Source organism: Phasianus colchicus, chromosome 13, assembly GCF_987193195.1.
Source record: "Phasianus colchicus chromosome 13, bPhaCol1.hap1.1, whole genome shotgun sequence".
In the NCBI taxonomy this organism is placed as follows: domain Eukaryota; kingdom Metazoa; phylum Chordata; class Aves; order Galliformes; family Phasianidae; genus Phasianus; species Phasianus colchicus.
In genome coordinates, this window is record NC_143448.1 from 15,775,653 (window position 1) to 15,788,098 (window position 12,446).

The 12,446-nt window shown below is 41.8% G+C and overlaps 1 protein-coding gene across 1 annotated transcript in view; it reads right to left on the reverse strand.

Moving 5' to 3' along the window:
* Positions 1-145: 145 nt before the first annotated feature.
* Positions 146-12,446, reverse strand: part of LOC116243887 (polycystin-1-like protein 2) — a 33,004-nt gene continuing 20,703 nt past the window's right edge. Inside the window, 17 exon segments of the mRNA XM_090149405.1 lie at positions 146-587; positions 1,435-1,566; positions 2,629-2,730; positions 3,487-3,697; positions 4,089-4,249; positions 4,548-4,675; positions 5,069-5,202; positions 5,617-5,944; positions 6,786-6,971; positions 7,352-7,492; positions 7,829-7,925; positions 8,341-8,572; positions 9,336-9,564; positions 10,223-10,439; positions 11,017-11,290; positions 11,292-11,582; positions 12,073-12,219. Of these exon segments, the coding sequence (XP_090005531.1) occupies positions 462-587; positions 1,435-1,566; positions 2,629-2,730; positions 3,487-3,697; positions 4,089-4,249; positions 4,548-4,675; positions 5,069-5,202; positions 5,617-5,944; positions 6,786-6,971; positions 7,352-7,492; positions 7,829-7,925; positions 8,341-8,572; positions 9,336-9,564; positions 10,223-10,439; positions 11,017-11,290; positions 11,292-11,582; positions 12,073-12,219 (3,136 nt within the window). The 3' untranslated portion in view covers positions 146-461.

Below are 12,446 nucleotides of genomic sequence, written 5' to 3' on the forward strand. Positions count from 1 at the left end.
GGAGGCGCCATTGGAGCCCGGCGGCGGGCGGGGCCGCCATGTCGGCGCGGCGCGGCGCGGCGCGGCGCGGGGAGTGGGGCCGGGTGGAGCTCCGCGTGCGCCCTGCTGCCGGCCCTGCGCCGCGGCAGATAACGGCTCGGGGCCAGCGGCGCGGCCGGCTGCACCGCCGTCTTCAGGGGTGATCGCTTGGCTGAAAGCGAGCGCCGTGAGCCGAGCGACGCGACGCGCGCTCGGTGTCGATTAACTACAGGTGCCAACCCGCAGGCGGTGCACATGGGATGCTTTATTTCACGTTTCGTGCGAGTCTTTAGCTACAAAGCATCAGGCTGCAAGAGTTTGTTGAAGGCGACGTACAGCGTTCTAGTCAGAAGCGCAACGGCCGAGTCTGCCCGTCGCAGCCGGCAGTTAAAAAGCGCGATCTTGTGCACGCAAACAAAGCAGCTTTTCGTTATGGTTGTCCGCTAATTGCTGGCGGGGTGCTTTGGCTGATCGTTACAGCCCGTCTTCTCTTCCTGCTTACATTTAATCCCAAAGAAACCGAAGAGTTTCATGAGCATTAAGTCCACAATTTCCTCCTCTTCTGAAGCCTGAAATAAGGACAAGGGATCAGTTAGCAGGCGGGCAGGCCAGGAGCAGACGCAGCTCCTGCTGGAGGTAGAGTTGCAGGAGGAGAAGCGTAATCCGTGCCACATGGATCAACTCTTACTCTAGGCAGAGCTGAACACCATGCAGACACATTCACCAAACAGTGCCAGGTAGCCTGAGGGTGTGCGCGCTACTGAAGAAATATTGGCTCTGTCAAAGGCTGTGAAAGTGTTGCTACTGGAGCCCGGAGTTCACCAGCTGACTGCCGTGCAGGTCATAGGATCACAGAATCATTAAATCAGAGAACCCACTAAGATCATTAAGTCCAACCCCAACCCACCCCTGCCTGCCCACTGCCCACATCCCTCAGTGCCACATCCCCACGGTTCTTTAACACCTCCAGGGATGCTGACTCCCCCACCTCCCTGGGCAGCTGTGCCGCTGCGTCACCACTCCTGAGAAGAAATGTTTCCTAATACCCAACCTGGATTTCACACAATGCTATCGACACCTGAACAGATCAGGCGCTTGGTGACATTGTTAAAAGGAGCTGTAAAGTCCTCATCAATCCTGTAGCCATTTTGGTACTGATTCCAATGGAGATGGGGCTCTGGATTCAGTATGTGAATGCCAGGCTACAGATTTTAAAGTCTGAACAGAGGCTCGTCTGAACAGGAATGGACAGAGTAATTCTGGAAAAATCTGAAGCATGCCTTATGAGTAAATGTTGACTTCTTAAAAGTAGGACCTAGTTTACATAGGTGTCATCAGGTGGTGGGATACCTATGCCATAAGTAAGCTCTGCACAACAAATGTTAAAGAACAGCAGGAGAGCTGAGATGAACACACCTGGTAGTGCTTCTGCTCCTCACTGAAAGCAACCAGAATCACTGAAATGAAGAGATTCAGCACCACAAACGTCATGAAAATGATGCAGGATCCAATCAAGAAGGAACCTAAAATCGGATTGTAGTCCAAGATCTGTAGGATTAATAAGGTAAGACATGACATTCTGATTTTTTAAAAAGATCGTATGTACAAGCAGCTATCACACAGTTAGGAGTTTGTCCCTTTGAAAAGCCTTGTGGGTAATAAATTATGCTATAGTTATATATCATATGTATATAAATAAATTTTCTCCTTTTACTTTAGGGCTTTGATACAATATTGTACAAAGGAGATGAAATATTTCATACATATGAAACGTTAATATGGGCAATCTCTGTGTTTTGTTGTTATTTTAAGTGTTTGCATTTGAATGTACTGGTATGGAGATTTGAGGTGAAAGCTGACAAACCTGGAGATTTGTTTAGCCACATAAGTAACAGCTGCAGCTCGGTCAAGTCCCGGCTTTCAAAGCAGAAATAAAATCACTGCGTGCTTTTATTTAAAAGTGTCATTACACAGAAGTCCAGTCAGGCTGTCAGTATCAAGTAAGGGCTGTGTAGGAATTAAAAAACATCGGAGTATGCTTTTGGGATTAGCTACTTGAATGGATGTAGAGTTGAAAAACGTTATGCCTAGTTACTGATCTTACCCTGCTGGATTCATGGGCTGAAACATCCACTAGAGAGTCATTCCAAGGATACTGCGGTATTTGAAAGAATCCAATGAAAAAGTCAGTAATAACAAATTAAATGTAATGAAGATCCCTTGTGGAAGGTGTTGTCTTTCTTGAGAAGTGATAGGAGCGTGTTCAGAGTGAATGCTGGGACATCACTCATGTTTCTCTGTAGTGTTTTAAGGAAAACTGCTCAAAACTTTATCTGTAGTCAATAAGTAACATATCTAGTTAAAATGTAAGCAGCTTTCTCAATGAAATGTTCCTTATGAATCTACCAATGTTGAGGGTGGGATGGGAGATATATTTCACTGCTTTTTTTATTGCTTGAACGAGTAATGAGGGCTGCTTTAGGAGGCTGTGGCTCTTGCAAACTGCGATTCATGTCTAGCACTAACCAAGAGTCCTTCTATTTGCTGATTCAAAGCATATATGAAAGCTGAGGTGTGAATTACACTGTGATCAAAATCAAGAGGGAATACCTCCTCGTAGTTGAAGATTCCCAGCTGAAGACTGACCATGGTCTCTGCTGAATCAGAGAGAGTTTTGTAAGAGCAGAGCTTCCAGCCAAATATCAAGTTTGTCTGCAAAGGAAAGAAGAATATCTTGCATAATAATCAGAGTCCTTGCTGCAAATCAGCTGATGACTGATAATTCAGGAAAGCTCTTCCAGTCTGTCATCAGCCATGAAGCTTTTTTGTCTTTTTGCTCTATTGGATTCCATTGGTTTTTGTTTTTTTTTCTATTTGTTTGTTTGCTTTATCTACAGAGGTGTGCATGAGCTGTAAGACATTTTATCCTGGATTTAAGGAATCACAGAATTATTTATGTTGGAAAAAAACCTTTAAAAAAGACGAATAATTATTTAATCTCATTAGAATGAAAATAATATTTTATTTGCATGATGAGTTTTACTATAATAGGCATAAAAATAATTATTTCCCACCTAAAAAGAAGACAAACAGAAAATTATACTTTTTTGCACTCTTCTCAGTTTGAGCTTTACCCAAAAAATGAATTTTCCTGTACTTTGCTGTGTACTTTACACCTGTTACACACAGAAAATCCTTTTTTGTTTGTTTGTTTGTTGTCTCCATCTTTGATTTTTGTACTGAATTTCAGAATTTCAGTTTGCAAAGAAAGAAGCAGGTGGCTATTTTAACTGCCTTCACATATATGGAAGAATTAGAATCCAGTCTTCTAACCTAAGGTTTAGACAGGCAGCTTTATTCAGTTCTACTTTTCAAAGCCACGTTGCTTTCCCCATTCAGAAACAATTCATTTAACCTGGCCGTACGTCAATGCAGACTGAAGACAAGAGAAACCACAGTCATACTCACAGCAATGGAGTAGGCGAGGAACATGATTGCAATAACAGTGATGAATCCAGAGATATCACCCCATGCTCTCCTTAGAGTGGAGGTGATCATGTGTAACTTAGGGTTGAGCCTCAGTAGATGCCACAGTTTCACTGTGGAGAGGAGCACGAGGAAAGCAATCAGGTAGCCAAGAACTGCATCGGCTCTTGCTGTTTCATTAAAGCTTACAGAGCTGTTAGGAACAAAGAAAAGATGTATTAGACCATCACACTGGGAATGCATATATTTTGGAAAAGCCAGTCACTCTGAACTTGTTTTCAGTGGAGAGCTAACTTGAGTTTTTGCTTGGATGTTTCTGTCTCTGCTCCCTGCTGTGTGCACATGAAAAGTTCAGCTGTACATGACTGTGCTTTGTTTCCCTAAATTATCCTGTGATTCTATGAGCTTGCTCTTCTGTGGCCATTTTCTAGCAGATGCCATTATTTTCCATTCTGTGTTAAGTATTGCTGTCCTCTACACTATGTTTCTTGATGGTAAAGGATAAAGCAGATGATTTACTAGCTTGGATGTCCTATAGCAGCCAGGGAACTGGGAGCTCAGTACTTCCTGGGGTTATTGCTTACTCCTCTTTGTGTTCCTGGTAGTAGCTGATGTCTCGGCTCCCAAGAATTGTCCTCTTCACAAACACTGACAGGGCACTCCAGCTAATCAATATAATGGCCACCTCCAGGAGATTCCACTTGCTGTGGAAATATCTCCATTTCAGAGTCTTCATCAGTTTTCCCTGTGGAAACAGAAGCCTTACTTTTTCAGTCCAACACCACATCATACAGTAAACTTATCAAGATGAGGTCTCTGCCCTCCACAATAAAGCAGACTTCTGCACATCATAATTTCTCATCATCTTTGACATTCCTGCCAAACAAAATGTCACCTTCCTATTATTTAATGAAGATACACGATCTGATTTCAGCCTTCCCCTGCTGCATGTCAACAGCAGCACTACTGAAATCAAGTACTGTGCTAAAGCTTTCACAAATGAAATGAAATGGAAGACAGCAGGATTTTCCAGTGTATCTCACCTGTATGATCATGTAGTAGACGATAAAGAGGAAATAAATAACTTCTGCAGCAACAACAAAAATGTGAAGGCTGTTGGTGTATGGGTAGAGCCGGACACTCTGCAGCACTGCACTTGTGAAGAAGGCCCCTGGAAAATAACAGTGGCAACTCAGTGCTGTAATAATTACATCCTTCTGTTTTCATTCAAAAATTTAGATCATTAATAAGACCTCCATAGCCACATTCACATCAATGTCAGTCTGAATTCAGTTATCATACTGAGATTTAAGCCTGACTGTAGGAGCAGCCCTGTAAACGTTCTTTGAAAGTTTCTTCAAATAGTAATTTTGGACAGTCAGTGGCTTTTGGGATGCTGATGCCCTTCTGTGTGGCAGTATGATATTAATCCCAGCAGGACTGAATTTGGGTTAGACTACAGATGCTAAACTGAAACAGAAAGGACTGGAGATATAAATCTGAATCTCATTCTGAAAAGAAAAGGAGCCCAATTTTGTGATTTGATATGGACATAGGTTCTCACCTAAGGCACTGGTTTCAAACATCAGGTTTACAATGCAGAACAGGTTCACATTGGCATTGTAGACTGTAAATTCAACAAACACTGCTCTTGTGAAGGTGTCTAGCCAAACGTTGTTGAAAAGGTAATGGAGAATTCTGCCAAAAAACGTATAGCCAGTGAGATAACGTGTACAGTATCATACACTGTGTCACATGAAGGAAAGAGGTGCATCATTTCATAGAGAAGGAGCACACCCAAGGTAAGATGTTTACTATTATTTTAGCATTATGTATTTCTGCAGCTATGTAAATATGAAATCCACACATGCAATTAGGAAAAACAGGTTATAATTTTTGATCTGGTTGCTATCTAAAATGGAGAAAGATCATAAGATATATAAGAATATAAAGTACACTGAAATCATCGCAGTAATATCTTCAGTGTTCAGTGTAATCCACAGTAGCAAAATTCAGAATGCAATCTGAGATGAATCCTAAATAGAGCAGAGAAAAGAGCACCATTGTCACTACAGTACATTCACTAATATTTTACCAGGATGCAAGCTTTACCTGGAGGCATTCTGAGGATCAGTTCCCAGGTGAATCACGTATCCCCCTCCCCCATAGATGGCCAGTTTGCCCCAGACTGGCTGCCCTCTCAATTTGGTCTGGCTCTGATAAAGCCAGGCTGAGCTCAAGACTGAGGAGTTATCAAAGACCGAAGTGTTCCAGTGTTCTCCATAGTCTGATGTGTCTTCTGTTTGTAGGGAGTATGGAGCATGGCATTCCTGAATCACACGCTGGAGGGTGGGTGAAACAGGGCAGGTGTCTCCTTTCACTCTCACTTGGCGAATTCGAGCGCTGCCCACCAGCTTGGAGTTCCCATCTGTAATGAACCCTAAATGGAAAAGACAGAACTATGATCAGTATTTCTTCTTTTCATTTATCATTCTGATATGCATGAATATTTTCCTAGAGATTAAAAAAACAAACAAACAAACAAACAAAAACCAACAATACTGCAAGCAAAATAGTGCTTGCATTGATTTAAACTGAATTATTGGAAAACATCCGTAGACAACAGTTTAGTATCGTTACCTGTCTGTATTTTATAGAGAAGGAAACAGAGGTCTGCAGGAGAAGAGCCCTGCCTGGAGCAGAGCAGCCATGTGCAGTGTTCACACTTGATCACAGCTGGTTAGTGCCATGTCCAAGAGTCAACCGTGCCATTGTATGCTCATAGGTACCCTAAAATGTGAGCTTGAACGTGGTTCGTATTTGTTAATGGGTATGGCCAATAGAAACATAGTGATGTTGTGTAATTATCCTTCACAGTGACCTAAGACAGAGTGCAGAGCTCTCCTGATGGAAAGCTTTATAGTGCCATCTATCTGCCATTCTGCTTTTTTTCTTAGTGATGGAAAGGAGCTTAATTGAAACTGAGACACGTACCTGGAATGGGTAATGTAAAATGTGAAAATTCAAAAACTCAGTGCAAAACTCGACTTCTGTATTAAAGATAATGAAAATGTCAGGCCAGGTGGTACTTGGGGTTGGGATGTGGGGCTTTTGTTATCCACTATTATTCAGTTTATGAAAATTCACATTAGTCTTACACACTCACAGTGTCTTCCTCCAGTCAAATATGCATGTACAAGTTGGAAATAAGTATAAAAGATAACGTTTCAGAATCTGGCAAGCTGAAGTGAATCAAGATGATATCAAAAATGTCTCTGCACCTTTATATGATCCATAAAGATTTTTGACTAAGGTAGTTTTTGCCCATGTGAAAAAATCCTCATAACTGTAGACATCATGGAATCCTTCTGTAAAACTGCTCTCAATATGCTTGTTTAAGTAATAGGAATTGGGATCTCTTTGCCCATAGGCAACCAGTAATAGCATCCATAAAAACCCCAGATAGGCTGGAAAAAAAAACCACAAGAAGAGTCAGTACACGTGATCTCAGAATTAGCACTGCTGTTCAAAATAGATTGTGTGAATGATTACTGCTGTCATCACTTATTGGGCTAAGGAGATGCTTTGCAAGAATCTGGCTGACTAGTGCTAATGAATTTACACAAGTTATGTCAAAGTGCTGCAGTTTAAGCATATCACATCTGAAATACAAGTAGGAATCTGGGAAGTGATTGAGAAAATAAGCATAGAGGCTGGCTGAACATTAGCAATAATGACAGCTCTAAACAGAACGAGTAGCTTAATTTTGTGTTTAATGTTTTCACTGATGTAAAAGTACTGATGAATACTGATGAATAAAACAAGATTAACTACATATGAGTAATACCCAGGATTTCTCTGATTAGGGCAAATGCCTTCTGCTCCTTCATGCAACTGATTTTCATTTTCTCGACATCAGCTGCAGGAGGTGGCTGGTAAATATTGCTTCTGCTGTCCCGTCGGGCTCCAAGGAGGGGATTTGAGTCGCCTGTGAGAGCAGTAATACCTGGAATCAGTCAATAGATCACTTGTATCCTGCTTTTCACTTTGGCCATTGTAAGGAAATACTTTTACTTAATGCTTTCCTTTAGGAATTCAGGTGATGTCACTTAAAGAAGCAGTATGGTTAAGGCAGCATTGGGGAATGATTGAGGTCCTGAGCAGCATGTCAGGTTTAGATACAGGTCTCTTTCTCTGCCCATTCAGCTGTATAAAGGTAGCCAGTGAAGTCCTCACTATGAATCACATATTGGTGCATAAAGCATTTAAAAATCTTAGAGGACGTTTCATTTTTTTAGTAATCTCTCACTTTACAGACAGTTACCTGGTGCAGGTAAAGGTCCATCAATGGCAGTGTTTTCTTCATCCTCATGTTCCACCTTCTTCAGAACCAGAGCAAAAAAAGCAGCAAATCCCAGCACCTGCAAGAATTAGCTGTAGACTCACAGCATGTCCATTAATATACAGAAGCTCAGAGTTTGGCACACACCACTTTGGATACAGCTACTGCAGAACAACAACTGTCCTTTGGCTTTGTGGAACTCGTGCAGCTGAAGCTTATAAACAGTGCACAAACCCTAACTCAGCTGCTTTTGTTGTATGACATATCTGCTTTGGTCACCTCGTCAACTATTAAACTACCAAAATGAGAGATGAAACTAATGTAATGCCAACAAATGACAGCAGAACTCTGTAATACATGTTAGCTTTTGTTTTAAGGGCAACAATTTCAATTTCACATGTTAAATCCTGTGGTTCTTTAAAAGGTACTATTTTCCTGTAATGGTAGCAGAACGAGTTCATATTGGCCAGTGGTTCCATTTCTGAGGATCTCACCTTTAAGGGCTGTGTGATGAAAAGACTTTCAAAGAAGGAGATGGCCATGGAGATCAGCCATTTGATGGAGTTCTCCTTACCATAATGCAGCCCATAGAGCATAGTGAAGAACCCAGATACACCACTGGTGGCTGCAACAAGGAACCAAGCAATGAACACAAACCACCAGGGCAGCCCTTTTGAAGAAGAACTTTTCTTTCCATCACCAGAGAAGCTTGGAGTAAGTGACCACCTTCAGAATCAACCAGAAGAGAAAAAATCATTCAGCACTGGAATAGAAACCAAAATCACATTCTTCAGGTTCTGTGACTACAGGCAACATTTTATGATTTAAATTCTTTTAACTAATTTTTTCTTTTAGCTAATGTAACCACACGGAATATATAGATGGCAAAAAGTACAGCCGGCAAAAATATGAGAAAGTGTGCAGACACCAGCAAAAAGAAGGAGAAATACGATGATGGTCTTACGTGCTTCTCAGTTCATGCATTATTGAAACTCCAGTAGAAATGTTGACCAAAAAAAGCCAACCATGAATGCCTTTTAGCTGCTGGATACATCTCATGATCACCACAGAGGTCAAAGAGATAATTAGTGGTATTGTTTTCAATTCTTCCTACTTAATTATCAGGTTTCCCAGAAATATATATTTTTTTTCTGCTTATTCATTTTATTTTCCCCATGCAATATTAGAGACCAGGGAGACTTCCAAAGCTCAATGATTATCTTCAGCACTTTACAGCCATGTAGTACTGCACTCAGTTTTGGAAGCAAAAATGACAGAGAGTGAGGATCTGTCATTACTGCTTTTGTGTGTAGTTCACTGCATTGAAATTTCTTTGTTGCTCCTTCAATAGAATAATAGTAAGGCATGTTTCTACAGCTATTATAATGATTATCTACAACATATTAAGTAGTAATTATTTTCAAGTCACCGCTTTTGAATTAATGACCTGAAATTACTTACACCGAAAATGGAATGAGAATTAGGTTACCTCTCACTGATGGATGCTGACGTGCAAATCTGGTTCTGCAGGAGGTTCTTCATGTGCTGAACCTGCCGAACTGCTTGAGTATAACTCTGAGGCATCTGGAATTTATGTGGCCCCAGTAATTCGAGCTCCATCTCTACCTGCTGGAGTTGCATGTACAAGCAACGGTTGTAATCGCTGCACTTCAGTCGCTCACACATTCCCTTTTCAGGAGTTGGGCTTCTTGTTTTTTCTGCAGGAAAAGAATTTACCTTTGAAGTCTGCATCTTCAAATGCTCATGGAAAACACAAAAAGAAGTAGGTCTTCATGAAATCAGTGGGATTGTTTGCTCATATATTATTAATTGAAATTGAATCAATGCCTAAGTTAAAGTTGGACTGAAAAGAACAGCAGCACAAGGACAAGAAGAAAATAAATGGGACAAAAAACTGATATTTGTGGGTCTTGATAATATATAGATAATAATTAGATACTGATAAGGCTATTAGCTAACATTTCATTCTACAGCAAAGGAAATAGAGATTTCAGTGTCTTTACGTGGGTGGTAGACGGTGTGCAGTGAAAGGAGAAGGCAATGGGCACAAACTGAAACTCAGGAAATTCCATCTCAATACAAGAATAACTTTTCTATTGCAAGAGTGACTGGACACCATGGAGGAGCTGCTCTGAGAAACTATGGATTTTCCATCCTTGGAAAGACTCAACATTCAACTGGATGCAATCTTGGGCAATCTGTTGACTCCGCTGGAGGAACCCTTCCAACCTCAACTATTCTGTGATTCTGGAATTGCCTTTGAGTCAGAATGTAAAAGCTTGGGTCATCCCATACAGTGTCACCATCAATTTCACTACAAAGGTTTCAGTAGGCATGTCACATTAAGCTGTTTACCTTGTATATCCATAGGACCTAGTGTGACAGTTACAGAGTCATCCTTCTTTTTGTTTTCATCATAAAACTCTTGCCCAGCTCTATTCTGCTGGCAAATGATATCTTCAACCAATGCCAAAAGCATGTTGATGTTGGTTGATTTTCCGAGATCTGATACTGAGGTCAGTGATGGAGCCTTCAGGGCTTTAAAGAGCGAGTTAGCAATTCTTCTTATGTCCTAGAAAAGACAGCAGCAATGTGACAGTGACTCAGACTGCAGTGACTTAAGCTGATGTGGTCAGGAGGTGCTGCTGGCTGGGAGCTGCTTGTATTGCTAAAATGGGTAAGTATGGCACATCCTATAGGGCTGGGTATAACAGCTGGATATGACAGCTAGATTTCAATGAGTTCAGCAATTCAGTTTTCAAAATTCAGTAACTGTGGGCCTGAGCTGGGGAAGACAGGGTCTATAATACCTTTTCTCTTCACTGTCTTGCTTGATGTGTGCATTTAATCCAGTGAACACAGTGATTTTAATCACTGTGCAAGGGGATGAAATGTACATAGGCTAATCTTGCTGAAGTTGAGGATTCCTACATGTGGAATATACTATGAAAGTGGATAACCCTTTGTTCATCCCATGGCAGTATGGATGAGTAACTGAGTGTTTTGCACCAAAGCACATTTGGCTCATCATGCCAGACAATTTGAAAGTCTTCTGACAGAGATTTCTGCTGTTAAATTGGAGGCGTCGAGTAGTGCATGACAGCAGAGGGCAGTGCAGGACCCAGCGGGAAGCAACCACAGGCACTTACCTTTGTTACAGCCTCTGGAGTGAGCGAGATGGCTGGGGTGACCGGTGGGGCAGGAGGTAGGCTTGGGGACACTCGGCCATTCTTTCCTGGCTTCTTTTCTGTGCCCTGCATGGCTGGCCGGGGTCGTGTGTTCCTGAAAATCTGCACAATGAGCAGGTTGATGGGGAACATGAGGAGGGAGCTTTCAAAGCCGATCATCACTTCCTGCCACGTGAACTCAATCTGACCTGTCAAGATCAAACAGGGCAAAGGAATAAAAATAACCTCAGGAACCATCTCGTGAAAAAGCCCATTTGTTCAACTGTTCCTCTTCTAGATTCTGCTGTCTCTCTATTTTCCTGTGCAAGTAATGAAAACAATTGTTACCCAAATCCATTTTCTGCTCAGCTGGATCCTTTGGCACTCCCCAAAACATGATGCTGGTCAGCATGGTGCAGAGCAGCAGTGAGAAGCAGCATGACACGCGCTGGGCTCGTGTGAAGGAGCTTCGTGGGGAGCGGCTGAAAACTGAGTACCAAATGTGCCCATCCTGGAAACCCTTGGAGGTCTTCATGAAAAACAGGTTGCTGGGAAGGAAGAGGGGGAAATTAAATGAATGCTTAGGAAGGAGAGGAAAGAATAAAGCTGTATTTCTGGGTCCTGGCCTGTTCGTGCTAGGCACTGTCAGAAGATATATCAACTATGAAAAAAAAAATCAAATATCATGGCGTGATTTACATAGAATGGTCATAGCTTCTTATGTCCTTTCCTTCTGGCCACACCATGGTGGTAAAGATAATCACGAGTAGTTTCTATGTACATTTTTAGGGAAATTACACTGAAGACAAGATGCTTGGGTTTCCACGTCTCATTAAAGTACTCTTTAACACCAGTATTTCCAGTCTGATGTTATAGTCAGGCATTGTTGATCATCCTTCTTCTTCTCCTCGTTCAGAGCCCTTTCAGAGCAATGGAAACACCTCACTGTTTTCTTTTTGTCTAGAAAGTTGATGTTTGCATACTCGCTTCTCTAGACTGATTGTTAATAGGAGCAAAAAAGCATAAAACAGAAGGTACCTGAATTGCTTCATGTCTTGCTCTGTAGCTACTGGGAACACTTTATCTAGGACACATTCTCCAATATCAACTGCTAGCCAGGAATTACAGAGGAAGTACCATTTCTGGTCCCACGCAAGGTCATGTACCAATACTCGATTCACATACCTGGTGGGAAAACATACAGGGCACAGTCATGTGTAACTGGGTGGTATGAAACTCAGGATTCAACAGAACGACTTCTGACTTCTTTGGCTGCGCCCGAACGGTGGGGCACATAGAACAGATCAGAATTCCCTAAAATAATGTTCTTCTGAGTACTTAGGTTGGTGACCTGATCCAGAGCATGTTACAGCTCCCATCTGATCACTGTGCCTTCGTTTCATGCAATATTT